The 18711-nt window shown below is 43.2% G+C and overlaps 2 protein-coding genes and 1 long non-coding RNA gene across 3 annotated transcripts; 2 read left to right on the top strand and 1 right to left on the bottom strand.

The window, feature by feature from the left end:
• Positions 1-404: 404 nt before the first annotated feature.
• On the bottom strand, positions 405-2790 carry LOC126990534 (uncharacterized). The gene is made up of 4 exons (XR_007744510.1): positions 2565-2790; positions 1847-1918; positions 1348-1454; positions 405-1144 (listed from the first exon to the last, which is right to left on the bottom strand). It is a non-coding gene; the product is annotated as an uncharacterized LOC126990534 (long non-coding RNA).
• Positions 2791-6698: 3908 nt separating this feature from the next.
• LOC126990530 (heterogeneous nuclear ribonucleoprotein A3-like) lies at positions 6699-8955 on the top strand. The gene is made up of 3 exons (XM_050849127.1): positions 6699-7306; positions 7720-7814; positions 8555-8955. The coding sequence occupies exons 1-3, from the start codon at positions 7204-7206 to the stop codon at positions 8834-8836; spliced, it is 480 nt and encodes a 159-aa protein (XP_050705084.1). The 5' UTR covers positions 6699-7203; the 3' UTR covers positions 8837-8955.
• Positions 8956-11959: 3004 nt separating this feature from the next.
• LOC126990531 (palmitoyl-protein thioesterase 1-like) lies at positions 11960-18700 on the top strand (the record flags this gene model as incomplete). Its single annotated transcript, XM_050849128.1, has 7 exons — positions 11960-12349; positions 13654-13763; positions 14462-14589; positions 15563-15669; positions 16245-16296; positions 17935-18040; positions 18552-18700. Coding segments are annotated over exons 1-7 (752 nt in total), but the record flags the coding sequence as incomplete, so codon positions are not given.
• Between the last annotated feature and the right edge of the window lie 11 nt (positions 18701-18711).

Below are 18711 nucleotides of genomic sequence, written 5' to 3'. Positions count from 1 at the left end.
AACCTGCCATCACAGCGACGGGCCGTCACATACGACAAAGGCCCGTTTCCCTTCAGAGGGGATTAATCTTCTACCACTCTCTCTCTCTCTCTCTCTCTCTCTCTCTCTCTCTCTCAATTCTGGAAATGTGGATAAAATTCTTGCTGAATTCAAAGAAAATCTGGGAATTTCATGATCTGGAAATCTGGATGAAACCCCAAAAATCTGGAGTGACTTGCCGCTCAGTAGGTAGTACCAGATTGCACCAGTAAAAAGTACCAAAGGAGAACAAAATGTGCCAGATTGAGTAAATACAACATTATTTACTGGTCTACATACCTTTAAAAATGTAAATCTATCTCCTCTTGGGTTGCTGAAGGTGTTGAACACTAACGAAGTACATGGCAGGACATAAATATGATACAATTTACTATTAATTTTATTTCCACAATGTATATAACAAAAATACCATTTCTCTATTTAGTACCAGATCTAGTGGAAGTCGTACTTTGTACACCGAAGAGTACCAAATCTGGTACGTTCGTACCATAAACGGCAACACTGGCTGTGTTTCCTCCTTCCAAGATGAACGCTTTCAGGAGGGCAGCATCAGACGTCTCTCCGGCCTGATCTGTCCTTCTACTGTGATTCTGTTCTGGCCTTCAAATGCCTCTGGAACGCTAAGACATAGAGGCAGGAGTAGGTGTGTTACGTTCTTTAAACACATCAACATATTACAAGACACACAGAAATATTGAAAACAGAAATCAGAAAAGCTAAAACACTCTTTGCCATGTACGGACTGATCTTAGTCAACAACATGCCCATCGACAGTCGAAGTAACCGAAGTCATCTATATCCGCCGTTGTTATCTTAGTTACCGTACCCGTCGTAGCCATCAAGATCCCCACCGTCAGCCAAAGTAGTCAAAGCCACCGAAGTTACCGAAGCCGCCGTTGTTGCCGAAGCCGCCGTTGTTACCGAAGCGGCCGTTGTTACCGAAGCCGCCATTGTTACCGAAGCGGCCGTTGTTACCGTTGCTACCGAAGCCGAAGTAGCCGCTGTAGCCTCCGTAGCCGTCATTGCCACCGAAGCTACTGAATAGAAAAGGGGATCCAAATCGCACAACCTCAGCCCCGGTTCCTCCTTTGTTGCTGAGCACTCCCTGTTAGGATACGGAGAGAGAGAGAGAGAGAGAGAGAGAGAGAGAGAGAGAGAGAGAGAGAGAGATTAAATATAGACGTAATGATTGTTTGTATAGCAAAAAACATTCTCTCTCTCTCTCTCTCTCTCTCTCTCTCTCTCTCTCTCTCTCTCTCTCTCTCAGACACACACACACACACACACACACACACAGGAAACACTCACGGAGCTTGCTCGTGTGGCCTTTTCGCCGTCAAAGATTGCAGTGCTGTATATGGTGGCGGTTTTCTGCCCCGGACGTGAAGGTGAAGGGTTGATGATCCTACCCTGTCCTGTGAAGACGACCACCATCACAGTTATATCAGTAACAATATAATCTGGTCAGTTGTGCTTCTATACATCTGGCACAAGCATATGAAGGTTGATTGTCTGAGGGACTGCAGGATAGCATTATTTCATTTTTAATGAAGGGGTTGGCGCCTTTGTATTATTCTCCGCCAGACGCCTCATTTCATAGTCGCAGACCTTAGTTCTCCATCACTGAGTACAGACCAGGATACCGGTCAATTCTCTTTAACTTAAAATAACACACGCTTCTTTAGACGTCAGCGCTAATATTTACTGTTATATGGCGGTTGGTTGTATGCACCAGCCAAGCGCGCGGCATCTACTCTACCACAACTTCACTCCATGCACGAAACGGCCGGCCTTCGATTCTCTTTACCATCTGCGGTGACGGTGACGGTGACCTGTCCCGTAGACCATGGCGAATGCGTGATGAAGGGCTCATGCTGTCCTGTGAAGATGACGATTTTATAAGTAACAATATAATATGTACAACAATAACAACAATAACAACAACAATAATAATAATAATAATAATAATAATAATAGTAATAATAATAATATAACATTGTATTTCTATCACTCAGCCTGTTTCTCTCTCCAACAGCCCGAGTTCTTGCTAGTTCCTGAGGTAACCAGTTCCTGCGCCTATCAGTCAGCCTGTCTTTCCACCAGTACCCGAGTTCTTGCTAGTTCTTGCGCCTATCAGTCAGCCTGTCTTTGCACCAGTACCCGAGTTCTTGATAGTTCCTGCGCCTATCAGTCAGCCTGTCTTTGCACCAGTACCCGAGTTCTTGCTAGTTCTTGCGCCTATCAGTCAGCCTGTCTTTGCACCAGTACCCGAGTTCTTGCTAGTTCTTGCGCCTATCAGTCAGCCTGTCTTTCCACCAGTACCCGAGTTCTTGATAGTTCCTGCGCCTATCAGTCAGCCTGTCTTTGCACCAGTACCCGAGTTCTTGATAGTTCCTGCGCCTATCAGTCAGCCTGTCTTTGCACCAGTACCCGAGTTCTTGATAGTTCCTGCGCCTATCAGCCAGCCTGTCTTTCCACCAGTCAGTTCACCTCCCTGTCGTCCGTCGGTCGGTGTTTTTACTCACCGGCAGGACCAGGAACAGACGTGGCGGGCAGGACTTGCATGAACACTATCACCACCGCTCCCACACACCACAGACCACCACCATGATGCCGGCGACCCATTCCTGGGGGAGGGGAGGAACACGGAACGAAGGCTATGAGCTGCTCAGCGCTGGAAGGGAGGCGAGACACTAGCAGCTGTGACTGACTGTGACTGGACTGGTGTATAGATATCTTTTCTGGCGTTCTTGTCTTGAGCGAGACGGTTTTTAACCTCCCACCCGTGAACTGCCAGAGCCCTCTTTCTTGCTCACATTACTTTTTGTTTTATAGATGAACCAACACTATTTCTTATTTTGTCACTCATCAATTACAACACGCGTTAATTTAGTCACAATTACGAGATCTACAGTTCATTAGAAACATATCCCTAGATGCTTAGTGTCACTCCATGCGACAGAATGTCTTAAAACGTCCTTCTCGACAAAATATTGATAAATGGCATCGTTTCGCTTTTTTGTTTAATGATGACGACGATGTCTTCATACCGGAAAGCTCTTACTTATCATGATGCTTTAAAATGGCCTGTGGTGCAGCAGTAAGACAACAGTAACCTCGTGAACTCTATATCCACCCCCACCTGGCAGGGTTACTCATAGGAAGCTCAGGAAATGGTCATCGTAGGCTACTCAGCGCTGGGAGGGAGGTGCCCTGAGAAAGGGAAGCCAGGGCAGTGTCAAGGGGACGGTAAAAAGACAAACTTGACCAACAGAGAGAGAGAGAGAAAAAAAGTTTTCTGCATCATCTCTCCTCCTCTTACTGACAACCTTGTATACCTCTTAAATTCCGCCGCCATGTTGCATCTCTTTGTCTTCTATTGATATTTCCATGCTGACTGCTCTTCTGAACTTGCTAACTTCATGGCTTCTCCCCTCCCGCGGCCCCGCTGCACACGACTTTCTACTCATGCTCATCCCTATACTGTCCAAACCCCTTAAGCAAGAGTTAACCAGCATCTCCTCCTGCCTATGACTTGACCTCTTTCAAGAAGAGTGTATCAAGACACCTCTCCACCCGAAATTGACCTCTCTTTTGGCCACTCTATGCTAATCGCTACATGAGAGCAACAGTTAGCGGGCTTTTTTTTACATCTTTTTGTTGCCCTCGAGTTGCTCTCTGTGCTGTAAAAAAAATGCCTGCGCGATAACTGGCTGGGCCGACCAACAGGCCCCACCGGGAAGAAGCCTACCGGCGCAATAGGCCACGACGTAAAAAAAAAAAAATAATAATAATCTATATAAATAACCTCTCTCTCTCTCTCTCTCTCTCTCTCTCTCACACACACACATACATCGCGGCGTGGCAGGCAGCGGTTCGACCCCCGCTCAGGCCGGGCAGGTGTGTTTGTTCTTTATTTCAATGAATAAAACACCAACACGACAACAACCCCCTCGACACACATGAGTTCAAAGTTAAACATGATGAACTGAGATTCGGAGACGGCCCCCACGAGTGTAACTGTTTCTGTACATCACAACTATGCAAATACAACTAGGTAAAACACTCACAGCTAGAAAGCAAAAGAAGGAAAGAAAGAAAACGAAGGAAAATCAAGAAAGTAAATAAATGAAAAGAGTAAAGAGGAAGAGAAACGAAAGAAAATGAAAGAATAAGAGAAAAACGAATAATGAGAATACTGAAAAGAAAGAAAAAGAGAAAAGGAAAGACGGAAACACTTGAAATGAAGTAGGAAAGAGAAAATAAAAAACAATGCAAATAAGAAAAAAACATGGCAGGAAAGACAAAGAAAAAAAATGCACATAAACAGAACGACGAAGAGAAAGGAAAAAAGGAAGGTAGTAATCGAGAAAGCAAGCAAAGCAATTGATGAAGGGATAAATACAAAATACGTAAATAAAACACAGATTGATACCCGAACACACAGGTCCTTAAATATATCCAGTGAAGGAACACTAAGAAAGAACAAACAACAGCAGACCCCCAGAATCAGTTTACCCAAATATTTCCTAGTTTCTCCGCCGTAATCTTTCCTTGCCAACAACGGCGCCGACGGAAGAGTTTGATCGGTGTTATCAGACGCTTCCTCCTCCGACATCAACTATTTTCAAAGTTCAACGAGGGGATCAATCGGGTTGTAGTGAGTGTTTTTTTTTAGGTTCATGGCACAGAAGAAGGGTCAAACTACCATCAGGGTCAGAAAACTACTCCTAGAAATGCCGGAAACTCCTACGAAAATTTTGTCAAATATGTATACTTGGGCGCCAACAAGTTGAAGAATATGGCGCAGCAAAGAAAATTTTGTACCCTCATCATGTCCAGCGTACCAAATTATCGTACCAAGGACGCTGCATCGTATTTTCCGCTGCCTGACCCACACCTAATGCAAAAACAACATCAGAAAGTAACGATTTTGATATTATGATTATCGTTATCTACATGGAGGCGACAGTTTTGGGGTTCTGTAACTGGCAAATACAATACGCACAACGCGCCCACCCGGTAACTTTCCATTCCTTTCCTACGGACCGAGAGGTAAGAGGGTGAGCGATGCATTTAAGGATCGGACACTACTAGCAACAGCATGAGGATTGTGTTGTGTTGGTATCGCTTTTCCCACATTGCTTCGTGTATCCATAAGGTAAAAGGCAAAGGGAACTATATAAGGACGAGGAAGGGAAGGAAAGGGAAGGGAAGGGAAGTCAAGGAAGGGGAAAGGAAGGGAAGGGAAGGAAAGGGAAGAAAGGGGAAGGGAAGGGAAGTCAAGGAAGGGGAAGGGAAGGGAAGAGAAGGGAAAGGAAGGAAAAAGAAGGAAAGGGAAGGAATGGGAAGGGAAGGGAAGTCAAGGAAGGGGAAGGGAAGGGAATAGAAGGAAGGGGAAGGGAAGAGAAGGGAAGGGAAGGAAAAGGAAGGAAAGGGAAGGAAGGGGAAGGAAAGGAAAGGGAAGGAAGGGGAAGGGAAGGAAGGGGAAGGGAAGGGAAGTCAAGGAAGGGGAAGGGAAGAGAATAGAAGGAAGGGGAAGGGAAGAGAAGGGCAGGCAAGAAAGGAAAGGGAAGGGAAGGTTAGAAAGGAAAGGACCCTAAAATGAACTCCCCATTTATGTAGTAGTAGTAGTAGTAGTAGTAGTAGTAGTAGTAGTAGTAGTAGATGCAGTGGTAGCAGTAGCAGTAGTAGAAGTAGTCGTAGTAGTAGCACAAGACCCGACTTTTTTTGTCTCACTATCAACAAGGAATAGCTTTTTTTTAAGTTTGTTATTCTTGACGCTAGTAAGATGGCGTGTCAGTTCTGGTACACAGTCTACTCATTGGTCCCACTATCTACGGCCCCTTTCACACGGCGCATCTCTCCGGAGAAAACTCATTCAGTATCCTGGTTGATTTCAATGTGTTTTGTTGTGAGTTCATTTTCGTGTTTCACTTTTTATTCTTAACTTAATATAAAGGAAAAATTTTGATGCTCTTCTCCCTCGTGTTTACTTCCTCATCTTCAATCTCCCTTCTCTCCTTTTTCCCTGATTCTCTTTTTACTCTGCCATCTATCTTAATTTTTGGTCTTTCATTTTATTAATCTTATTCCTTTATCTCCCTTCCTCCTCCAGCTCTATTTTTGTCTCTCCTTTCCTCCAATGAATGACCTTGCTTTCCCTGGCTTTCACTACATTTTCTTGTCTTTCTCCTGCCTCCCTACACCTTCGTGCGGGTGGCGGCCAGTTTTCGCCCGCTCTGAAAGGAGACGCGGAAAGCCCCGCGTCCGCGTTATAAGCCCGGACGCGGGCTGTGCACTCTGCCCCTCTCCTCCTCCCCCTCTCTCCCCTATAGGCTTCCTACAACTCTAACTCTCTATTCTTCAATTAAAATTGAAACAAAACACTGGAGGATAAGGAGAGAAAAAGTGTGTGTGTGTGTGTGTGTGTGTGTGTGTGTGTGTGCGCGCGCGCTACTGGCTATAACACCAGCAGGAGATATTAATGTTGAACATTTGTGCGTGCGAGTGAATACTGTAAAAAATAAACTAAACATATCCGTGACCTACAGGCCTCCGGGGTGATCACTCGATGATGATATTGAAATGAATAACGTTTTGCAACAATCACTAAATAGCAACTCAGTTATATATGTTTGGAGACTTTATCTCCCTCGCATTGATTGGACATCACTCTCTGGTACAGAAGCTGAATCTCCCTCAGTGTTTGAATTTTTAGAGCATAATTACCTAAACCAAATGGTTACCGATCGAATCAACTCGACTAAATAGCAGTTTAGATCTTATAGTAACCCGGGAAAATTTAGTCGGTAAGGTTAAGGTAGGAGAACATCTCGGTTCTTGCGATCACAATTCAGTACGCGTTGACATTAAAGCTCAAACAAAAGTGGCTGAAATTAAAATAATGATGTCTAATTTTTAAAGGTCAAATTTCGCAGGAACCAGACGTAATCTGACAGAAAGGGAACACTCCTCTCATCTTACTTCCATGGCCCTTATAAAGCGGAGAAGCAGCCATTGGTCATTGCGGAGTCTCAGCAACACGCAGCCCCTTCTCTCTCTGACTCTCCCTTCGCCCCAGCAGTGTTGCCAGTGTCTCGCCTCCCTCCCAGCGCAGAGAAGCCCACAGTCTTCGCACCGTGTTCTTCCCCTCCTCCAGCAATGGGTCGCCGGCTTCGTGGTGGTCTGCGGTGTACGGCAGCGGTGGTGATGGTGGTGGTGTTCATGCAAATCCTGCCCACCACATCTGCTCCTGCCCCTGCCGGTGAGTAAAAACACCGACCGACGGAAGGCGAACTGGCTGGTGGAAAGACAGACTGATTGATAGGCGCAGCAACTAGCAAGAACCCGGTACTGGTGGAGAGAGAAACAGGCTGACAGATAGGCGCAGGAACTAGCAAGAACGCGGGTACTGGAAGAAAGAGAAATAAACGGACAAATTAAAAGGCAGACTGACTGACCGATAAGCGCAGGAACTAGAAAGAACCCGGGTACTGGTGAAAACAGGCTAACTGACCAAAGGAGAGTAACTTATATTATTATTAGTAGTAGAAGTAGTAGTAGTACTAGTGCAGTAGTAGTAGTAATAGCAGTAGTGCAGTAGTAGTAGTAGTAGTAGCTAGTTGTTGTTGAACAGATATTTTTACTGATATAATCCCGATGATCATCGTCTCACAGCACAGGACCAGGCCACGCCTCCGCCTCCGGAACCGGCCTACGCCCCAGCCCCATATCCAGTCTTTAATGGCCAGAAGGCCTCAACAGCAAGTGCCGTGAGTGTGTGTTTGTGTTTCTGTGTGTGTGTGTGTGTGTTTGTGAATTACTTTGTATTTGCTTGTTTGTTTGTTCTTTTACGTTTTCGCCTATGGCGCCGGTAGGACCTGATGGTCGGCTCCAGCTTGTTGTGGTGCAGGCAAGCGTTTTATAGTAGCGACATCTTGCATTCATGCTGCCCCCCCCCGGAGCTCATCTTTGATCCTTGAATTTAAAGTCCGGGTTGATAAGTGATCATCTGGACAGCATGTGGGAAGTTCCAGCTTGTGGCACCAGGCGGGGCGCGAACCCGCGTCGTCCTGAATGCGGCGCCGTCACGCTATCCACTCAGCCACCGCCTGCGTTTGTGTTTGTGTGTTTGTATTTGCGTGTTTGCATGTGTGCGTTTGTTTGTGTTTGATTGTTTGATTGTGTGTGTGTGTGTGTGTGTGTGTGTGTGTGTGTGTGTGTGTGTGTGTGTGTGTGTGTGTGTGTGTTTCTGTGTGCTCTTGTGTTTACTTGTGTGCTTTTGTGTTTGTTTGTGTGTGTTTGTGAATATGTTTATGTGTGTGTGTGTGTGTGTGTGTGTGTGTGTGTGTGTGTGTGTGTGTGTGTGTGTGTTTGTGTGTGTGTGTGTGTGTGTGTGTGTGTGTGTGTAAGAGAGAGAGAGAGATTTTTTTCTGATATAGAAATAAATACTTCTTTAATTAATCTCTCTCTCTCTCTCTCTCTCTCTCTCTCTCTCTTCGTATCCTAACAGGGAGTCCTTAGCAACAAAGGAGGAGCCGGGGCTGAGGTTGTAAGATTTGGATCCGGTAGTACCTACAGTAACTTTGGAGGCTTCGGCGGTTACGGCGGCTACGGCGGCTACTTCGGTAACAACGGCGGCTTCGGTAACAACGGTGGCTACGATAACAACGGTGGCTATGATAACTACGGTGGCTACGATAACTACGGTGGCTACGATAACTACGGTGGCTTCGGTAACAACGGTGGCTTCGGTAACAACGGGGGCTGGTCTTGGGTTAGGTGGTCCGGCTGAGCGACACCTGCCGTGCTGACCCTGGGTTTGATCGGTTCGGTATGATGTCGTGTCGTGTGTTGTCTTCTTATTGCGGTGTTGTTTTATTTCATTAATGCAATAAAGAATGTACACACCTACACCTGCCTCTTTGTCTTACAGTTCTGGAGGCGCTTCAAGCCCAGAACAGTAAAAAATATAAAAAAAGGTCAGATCAGATTGAAGAGGCGCCTTGATGATTCCCTCCTAAAAGCGTTCATGTAGGAAGGAGGAAACAACAGACGAAGGAAGGCTGCTCCAGAGGTGGCCAGTCAAGGGGATGAAAGAATGAAGATCCTGGCTAACTCTGCACCAGGGATTGGGACGGCATGAGGGCGGCTATATTGTTCTACATTCACACCGACATATAAATGTTATCTACACTAAACAACATTCACATACACGCACATACACTTTAACAACGTTTCGTTTGTGTTGTGTCTGTGCTAATGAACTGTGTGCTTTATTGATAAAAATCACAGAGACACGCCAGTCCTCGTCGACACACCGACTCGGTCGGCTAGATTTCGATCGCCGATAGAGTCGGTCTGTCGGCATCCTGCTACGGGCCGCCAATAAGCTTAGCCCGTGCTCCCCCGCGCAGGGAGGGAGCATTTTTGCACTCTTAAGTCTTAAGGGCCGTCTTAGGACAAGGGCCCGTTTTCCCTAGTGATACTAGGGGATAAATCTTTGAGGAGGAGTGGGGGGGAGATTGCTCCCTCTTGCACGAGGGAGCACGGGCCTTTGCGATAGGCGGCCCGTAGCAGGGAGCCGACAGACCGACTCTATCGGCGATCGAAATCTAGCTGACCAAGTCGGTCTGTCGACGAGGACTGGCGTGTCTCTGGGGGAGGGGGATAAAAATCACACAGTTCATTAGCACAGACACAACACAAACGAAACGTTGTTAAATACGTGTATGTGCGTGTATGTGAATGTTATTTAGTGTAGATAACATTTATGTGTCGGTGTGAATGTAGAACAATATGTAAAAGATAACTGTAGCAGGACGAGGACAGACAGTGGAAGATAAACGAGTAACAAGAGAAGTTAACATTGAAGACACACAAGACACGAACGCGACACTGACAATAGGGACAGAAAGTTTGACTGGCACAGGAGACAGGACGAACGAAAACACGAGTCTGCGCTTCCGCGCCACATTTTCTGAGGAGTCACCGGGAGAGTGTGTGTCCATTTATAGGGGCCACTGCTACAAGACCACGGATAGATTCAAAAGTATACTTGGGGACAATCTCGGTGATTTGTAGAAGTTGCTCTCCTCATGAGTACTTGAATATACAAATAAAGTCGGTGTAACCACCCAGTTAGCGGTTTTGCCTTAGTGGCTTCACATACACCTAACACTGCGGTCAGGGGCGAATCTACATGGATGAGGTAGCTATGCAGCGACCTCAACCTCCCCGAGCTTCTTCTATTAATTCTTTCTCTCCTCTTAAATAAATCTTCTTTACCCATAAAATCTTCACTTCCCTTTAAAGAGATACGGACTTACTTAAAGCAACTTCCTTTAAAATAAAAGTTGAGGAAGGTGCCATTCTCCATAATAAATCAAGGAGACCCTAGTACCTTCAGCTAAAATTTAAGTAGTAGGGCTAACCTATCTGGAAGAGGCATGCGGCGACCTCTATATACCTCCCCGAGCTGCTTCTATTCTTTTTCTCCTCTTAAATAAATCTTCTTTACTTATAAAATGCTACACTCTCTTTACCATATTCAGAGTGAGGATCTTAAATCATTATGCTACACCCTTCCTTTAAAATAAAAGAGTAAGAGCTACACTATAAAAAGAGGTAAAGTCAGTATATCACGTGACAAAATGTATCTTTTTAGTTTCCTGGTGCTACTTTCACATGTATCCTAAGTTGTATAATCACACTCTGTACTGCCTGGGGGTTGGGATGGCATGCTCCTCCCTTCTCCTTTGTTGTTTTACTTGCAACAATAAACTATCAATCAATCAATCAAAGTCAGTGAGGACCTACTCGGCCTATATACATGTTACACCCGTGACGTATCATAGTCAGAGTGCAGATTTACCCTATACATAACCTTCAACTTCCTTTAAAATAAAAGGTGAGGAAGCTTAATTTACTTCCCTTTAAATTAGAGATGCGGACTCATTTAGAGCAACTCCATAAAAATGCATTGGAGGAGGTGGGTGCCATTCTCCACAATAAAGGAGACCCTAGGAGTGTGTTGGGAATTAAGGATTATTTAGAAGGGGTAGGGTAGTTCGTTAGCTAAAAATAAGTATTACTGACAATGCAAGCAGGCTCGAATAGGAGGTTCTGGGGTCGTTTAGGAAATTATGAGGCCGTCTCTCTTTAGTCACACAGCGCGCCGACCGGTTTCGGACTACTAACTCTGAAATCCCTCAACATCCTAATTATGCTAACTGACTCACAGGTTAAGTCTCTGCTGGGTGCTTAGCGGGCTGATCTACCTATAACAAAGAGGTGATTTAGCCACGTGTGAGATCGGTCTCAATGCGTTGCAACAAGAGAGAGAGAGAGAGAGAGAGAGAGAGAGAGAGAGAGAGAGAGAGAGAGAGAGAGAGAGAGAGAGAGAGAGAGAGAGAGAGAGAGAGAGAGAGAGGGGTAGGGACTGAAATGAGAGAGAGAGAGAGAGAGAGAGAGAGAGAGAGAGAGAGAGAGAGAGAGAGAGAGAGAGAGAGAGAGAGACAGAGAGAGAGAGAGAGAGAGAGAGAGAGAGAGAGAGAGAGAGAGAGAGAGAGAGAGAGAGAGAGAGAGAGAGAGAGAGAGAGAGAGAGAGAGAGAGAAATGAGAGAGAGAGAGAGAGAGAGAGAGAGAGAGAGAGAGAGAGAGAGAGAGAGAGAGAGAGAGAGAGAGAGAGAGAGAGAGAGGGGGTGCAGGGGAAATGAGAGAGAGAGAGAAAGAGGGGGTGCAGGGGAAATGAGAGAGAGAGAGAGAGAGAGAGGGGGTGCAGGGGAAATGAGAGAGAGAGAGAGAGAGAGAGAGAGAGAGAGAGAGAGAGAGAGAGAGAGAGAGAGAGAGGGGGTGCAGGGGAAATGAGAGAGAGAGAGAGAGAGAGAGAGAGAACATCCATGTGGTGAGGAGTTCCCTGATGGAGTGCCGTTGCAAAGGCGAAACACAACACAGGAAGACGAAGGAAGCATTGAAAAAAAGCAACGGCCCCTCTTCAACAGTACTGAGTCAACAGATGTCAACCCTCCCGTGAGTGTGGGAGGCCGTCAGCTGCAAGGCGACGAGTTGTGTGGTTCAGGACCATCTGGGGCAGGGCCAAGGCTGATATGGCACCCACTCAAGGCCTTACTTCGCCATAAACAACCAGAGTACGGCTGTCAATACCTCGATTCCACTTTGAGACAGCTAGCAGGTTGAAGACGCAGGATGAAGAGCGTACGGCTCACACTTCCCCTGCTGCTTGTGGTCCTCCTCGGGTGTCATGCCCAGGACAAGCCAACGCCCGTCGTCTTATGGCATGGCATGGGTAAGGCAATAATTTTTAGACAGTCCGGTAAAACTGCAGAACAACTACTTCTCCCCCTCCACCACTCCAGCCCCTCCTAACCCCCAAACAATTAGTCTGGAGAACTGGGGTTTTGGGGGGGAGGCAAAATCACTGAAAAAATGGGTCTACAAAGTTTCCCTAAAAAATTCCTGAAATGGAGAAAATTCCCTTGTCTCAGAAGTAAGGAAAGAACCTAACATATACTTGTGTAACCTATTATAACATAACCCATAGTCCATTGACTCTACTTAAGCCCTGTGGCTTGGCCCAGGGAAACCCCCATTGTTTACAGATCTAGCGATGACCTGCACATGGCGATCTGTCTCTGTTAGTCTGTACGTTATCTATTTATGGAATATATATATACATTCATAATACGACTGCATGGTGTTATGAATGGCTTGGGATTAGAGGGAAAGACAATGACTCAGTAAACCTTCCATATCACTTGGCAACGTGGCTCATGCGACGTTGCCCCCTGACGGACCTTGGCAAAAGGCGCCAGGCCACACCATTCAGCGTTACGCCACAATGGACAGCTCAAGTAGATCTCACTCTCGCACCCTGCATAGCCATGCAAAAGAGAGAGATAGAGAGAGGTAGTGACCCTCTCTGAGGAGAGAAATGGAGTGATGTGGCACCAGCACGGTCTCGTGGGGAATCCCTGAGTTGCGCCCAAGGGCTCAAGTTAAAATCGATAGACTAGGGCCTATAGCAGCCGGTCTGTTGACGAGTGTCGGGCGTATCATCACATCATTGAGGGCAAAGGAAAGCGACAAACAGGGTGGAAAAGAAAGCCGAGAAAGATGATGTTAAGAGGGAAGATAAGATTGAGGGAAAATACCCTGCTACTTCTGTAGTGACTTCCCAAATATAATGTTACTACTACTACTACTACTCCGTATTTTTCATGTAATTTTAAGTTAAAAACACCTCAGTTTGAACAAGAATGCTCAGACAGTGTGCATGGTGAATCACAGATCCATCCAGCCCGGCATGTTTGATGCTGTTAAGAGCCTTAGTTCACAGAGTTTGCAAAGACATTTTCTTTGGGTCCATATAATATATTTCATCAGTTATAACTGCAAGAGCAGTCAGTGTTAAGACAAGAATCAGCTTCATTAAATCCATTTAGTCCTTGGAGCAGAAATACAAAAATTTGATCATAATGAATAAATGCTACTAGTGTGTGTGTGTTTGTGTCAGGTGTTATATTTAATTTATATATGCATAGAGAGAGAGAGAGAGATGGATATATTTATATATATTCCTCTTATTTTCAGGAGACACATGCTGTTTTTTCTTCAGCATGGGCCACATCAAGAAGTTAATTGAGGAGAGGATACCAGGCATATATGTCCGATCTCTCATGATCGGTGACAACATTCTTGCTGTAAGTAATAAGTGAGACAGGTTAGAATGGACGTTTTCAATTCAACACCATTCTTTAATGTTTTTTCTGTTGTGACAATATGTATATTTAAAGGAAATTTTTTGTATACATGTTATTTCCTCCAATGAAAAGCCAAACACAAAAAGGAAAAAAGCAAAATGCAAATTGATCTGAAACAAAGGAAATATGTAACTCAAGAAGAACAAATTTATAAAAGTAGGCAGTAGGATTTTATAAAACATTTAGTGTTAAGTCTATTTGTAGAATGTACATTTGGTGTTGAAATACATATGAAAACTAAGGTTCTGGACTTCACTAGGATGAAATGTTCTTCCTCAAAGTTTCTTTCACTTCAGACTCATAAAATACTCAAGGGAAAGATTTTCTCTTCTGTTCCACTGTGGTCTCTCTTGTGTCTTATAAACTGTGTGAACTCTTAATTTTTTTTCTTTGTAAAAACATGTAATCTTCAAAAGCCCAGCATTTGAGATAAAGTATTTATATGGATGAGCTAACAGCACTGTTACTGATCTGACACGTATACCCTTCCACGGCCCCAGTTTATAAAACTAGACAGTTATATACAGGACTGCCTTCTTGATGCAGGAAATAACCATTGATTTGTCTGCTTTTTTATATGAGTAAAATTAGTATCTTGATGGATGGATAATTATTAATTGAGAATATATTTGCTCCAGGATGAGGAACATGGATACTTTGGGAATGTAAACACACAGGTGGAAGAGGTATGTGAAAAGCTGGCTAATGACACTGAGCTTCAAGGTGGTTACCATGCCATGGGGTTCTCACAAGGAGGGCAGTTCCTGTAAGTATTACTTTAGTCTTTTTTAATCACATAAAGTAGATGGCACCTGTGTGTTACCAAGAGATATTGTTAGAGCACCAGTCAACATGAGGTTTGAAGAATAGGTACCAGTACAGACATCAGTGTCTGCACCCAGAAAACTGGACTGACCATAGTCTCATGAAAAAATAATTACTGCATTTGTCATTAAAAGTGACCCTCTCACAAACAAAATAAAAGAAGGAAAATCATGGGTCATCTTAAAGGCTGGGTATGGAATACTAGCCTCTACATCCTTTAGATATGGTATCTTTGGGGATGACGGAGAATATATTGCTGAACACTTGCTTTAATTAAATCGTAAGTTTCCTTGAATAGCTTTGAAAGATTTAGGCAGCTCAACTAATTTTCTATATTAGGATAAATTTTCAATTGAAATATCATAATAGAAAATTAATTGATTGCTTGAAGCTGATCTCAGTAATCTCAACAGTTTTAAACTATTTTACTCTTAAATGTTTGGCAATGTTCTTCATCACTAGGAACCCCATAACCAAAATTACTGATGTTTGATGTAGAGGTTAGAATTTTATGCTTGGCACTCAAGACAACTATCCCTTCTCCATCCTTTTAACTCATGTCCAGTGGTTTTCTTATACACCAGCAAATTCAGTAACATTTTTTTACTTGAAATAAGTAATCTTCAACTCTGTAACTACTTTGAAAAACAATTATATTAAAAACCAACATCATGAAAACAGAGAAGCTACAATGCTTCAAAGGTACATGATATTACTTTCCTTTGTAGAAAATGGGCAATATATTAAAAAAAGTTGTGCTCTATAGACAGTTAAGTTTACAACTTTTGTAATTTTCACTTATTGAGGTCCATAATTCATTTTTTCTTCATGAATTAATTTTATGATATTGTTATTGCACTTATAAATACAGGAAACCATGACACATGAAATTCACCTAATTCACACTCTCTTAGCCGTGCCGTGGCAGAGCGTTGCCCTGAGCCAGCTATGCATAATCTCATCACATTTGGTGCCCAACATCAAGGGGTGTTTGGGATTCCAAACTGCTCCCCCAACGACACTCTTTGTGAGGAGATGCGGCTGCTCCTAAGCCAAGGAGCATATATCGAGTATTCATTATGTTATAAGAGTTGAGTTTGAGCTTGGGGAAAGAGTGAGCAAAGGTGACTTTTGGTTGGTTATTCTTTGTTTAGAAAGTATTCAGCAAAAGCTTTGTTGGTGCAGTGTGCTAATTTTATTACAGAGATTACTCAAGTTTTGTGACTATTTAAAAATTCCTCCCAACTTGAGTTTCACATGCTATTCTTGTGAGCTGATTGCTCAGACTCAAAGTTTAGCATCATATCTTTACTATGCAATTAACATCATTTGCAATCATTATTGCAGGGGTTTCAAATCCCATGTTTCATGCATGTTTTCCATAACAAAACAGCATCAAAATTCAAGTAATCTCTGTTATTTTACTCAGCTTTAATTTTTCATTGGGGTTTTCCAAGGGATGGTGATGGTATTAAGGTATACACAGGCGTGCTGTGGCTCAACGCTGTCCAACATCAATGAAGAATTTGATAACATTTGGAGGACAGCATCAAGGTGTGTTTGGTTTGCCATCTTGTCCTCAGTCCCCAACCAAGTCACGCTTCTGTGAATATGTTCGCAAGATTCTAAACCACGGATCTTACATATCGTAAGTAGAAACAACTATCCCTTGTTGCTTGTGTGAAGTCAAAACATGCTTTATATATGGGACCCTTTTCTTGACATATCTTGGAACTCTGGTTGACATGTTAATTTTCCTGAATACAGAATCTGAAGAGCCATTACTATAATATGCTGTTGCCTTAGGTTTAAGTACAGTCATTTCATTGCTGTTGTTTAAACCCTTATATTTACTAAGCTGGATAATAAGTCATTTTTTGTGCCATGCTAAAAGAATGTAGATTGTATTCATTCTCTTTGGCCCTTGTTTTTTTATTTTCATGAATGAACATTGGTCACTTGTTTGGTTTGTAAAAAAAAATGCATTTAGTGATTAGGTAGAATTGTGACTAAACCTCACATTTCACAAAAGAATGCTCACATTTTGTGAGCACACAATTTAATGCTCAACACTTGAGACAACAGGTGTAATGCAGCTGTCCCTTTGTCTCTACAGAGATGCACTAATTTTGCCCAATACAATGTTGCTTGGTAACTGAGTCATTTGGCTAGTAGGCAGTTATTTGAATCATGCTTATGTGAGATCATTGTCATCATCTGTTTTTCAGTCAATTTTCTCATTTTTATTGTGCCATTAGACATTCAGTGATTGTCCCAATTGTCTATCAAGTGCTTCCTCTTCAGTAACACAAAGAGTAGCTAGGTCCTCCTCCACTCATTTCTTCTAGGCCATCTTTAATCTGCCCAGATACCTCAATACCTGACACTCTACCAAGTGCCTCACTTTGATCTCTCTTTCTTCACGTGTCCACACCCACTGAGAGCACAGTTCAGTTCCTCAACCCAACATCTTGATACCACTAGAGTCCCTTGACAGAGAGAGTACTGACAACATAATTTTTGGACACCATATTTGGCTGTTTTCCACTGGGCTTTTCAAACACTCACACACACTCATGTATTTATGTTTCACAGCCATACGGGTCATCCACTCTTAGAAAATCCTCAACTTCTAGGTTTCCCACCACACCTTCCCAGCCTATATTCCTATGTTCATGTGATGGGTCTTCAGCTAGAAACTCCTCCAAATTGGGTTATAAGTTCATCTTTATTAAATATCCTAATGTATAAGGTTTTCCTCGCATGTTAAAATCTCAGAAATGAGTAATAATAATGGAAATGGCTATCAGAGTGATGCTTAGCAAGTTTAATCTAAAAAGAAATAATGTATTAATTAATCATCAGAGTGAGTTGGGTGTGATTCTGTAGTTTTACCAAGCCGTATAGCACATCAGAAGTTACCATCTTTTCATCCAAAATCCTGTAATACATCCATTCTATGAGACTGTGGCCTTGATGAGATTGTTAAACATACATTGTGAGTCTATCAACAGCTAAAGCCCTGTGGGAGAGATCACATCCAATAATATTGACTATATGGGCGACAGCTTTCCTCAGCAGCAACGATGTCTGGACCTTAGATGAGCCTGAGCTGAACGATTGTTTTGGCCTCATAGCTTTCTCTCTCTCACAATGATTTCCATAGATATTACGATGGTAGGGTGGTTATGATAGCAAGACACACACTTTTTTTTCACTTATTTCATCCCGTTTATTGAAAAGTCTCAAGGATTGTCTGATTTTTTAAGATATGGGTTTTTTTCAGTTGGATTCAAGACAGCCTTGTTCAAGCACAGTACTGGCATGACCCCATACATGAGGAAGAATATCGCAACTATTCAATTTTCCTGGCTGATATTAACAACGAAAAGGTTTGTAGTCACTATACAAAGATCAGGGTTAAAATTTACTTCTATTAATTTCTTTCAACATATACAGTAAAGAACTTTACTTTCATAAATTAAAATGCAGTTTTATTATCAGGCATTCTGTGGTACTCACTTGCTCATATTTCCCTCTAGTACCTCTCTGCAACATCTGCACCCCTTTATTAATTGCAGAAAGAATATTTTATTAACTTTATTATTATTATTGTTATTATTAAAGTAGGAAACAGACACAGAAGTTTCTTAGGTTTGTTGAAAGAGTGTTAGCATGAAATGGCGAGAGAGGATATTATGGAGCTGGCAGCTTGCAGCCTGTAATGGTAGAAAAAGCAGGAGAGGTAATGAATCCCTGTGGTCAGCTGGTTGTGCAAAAACATAATAAAAATCATATGGCATCAATGAGAGATAATGGTAGCATCAAGTTTTGAGGTTCATTCAAGAGGAGCCTCTCACTGGGAAAGTAGGAGTCATTGGTGATGCTGATTATTTTTTACAGGTGGTGAATGAGGAGTATCGCACCAACCTAATGAAGTTGGACAACTTTGTCATGGTGAAATTCTTAGAGGACTCAATGGTGGTGCCTCGTGAGAGTGAATGGTTTGGCTTTTATGCACCAGGCCAAGATGTAGAAGTCCTTCCTCTTCAGCAGACTCAAC

Source organism: Eriocheir sinensis, unplaced genomic scaffold (assembly GCF_024679095.1).
Source record: "Eriocheir sinensis breed Jianghai 21 unplaced genomic scaffold, ASM2467909v1 Scaffold1715, whole genome shotgun sequence".
NCBI lineage: Eukaryota > Metazoa > Arthropoda > Malacostraca > Decapoda > Varunidae > Eriocheir > Eriocheir sinensis.
This window is presented reverse-complemented; position numbering and strand designations above follow the sequence as displayed.

Bases quoted from the DNA above. Each gene is read 5' to 3' on its own strand.
- LOC126990530 (XM_050849127.1), top strand. From the start codon at position 7,204: ATGGGTCGCCGGCTTCGTGGTGGTCTGCGGTGTACGGCAGCGGTGGTG. The intron at 7,307-7,719 runs GTGAGTAAAAAC...ATCGTCTCACAG, and splicing joins ATCTGCTCCTGCCCCTGCCG to CACAGGACCAGGCCACGCCT. The intron at 7,815-8,554 runs GTGAGTGTGTGT...GTATCCTAACAG, and splicing joins AGGCCTCAACAGCAAGTGCC to GGAGTCCTTAGCAACAAAGG.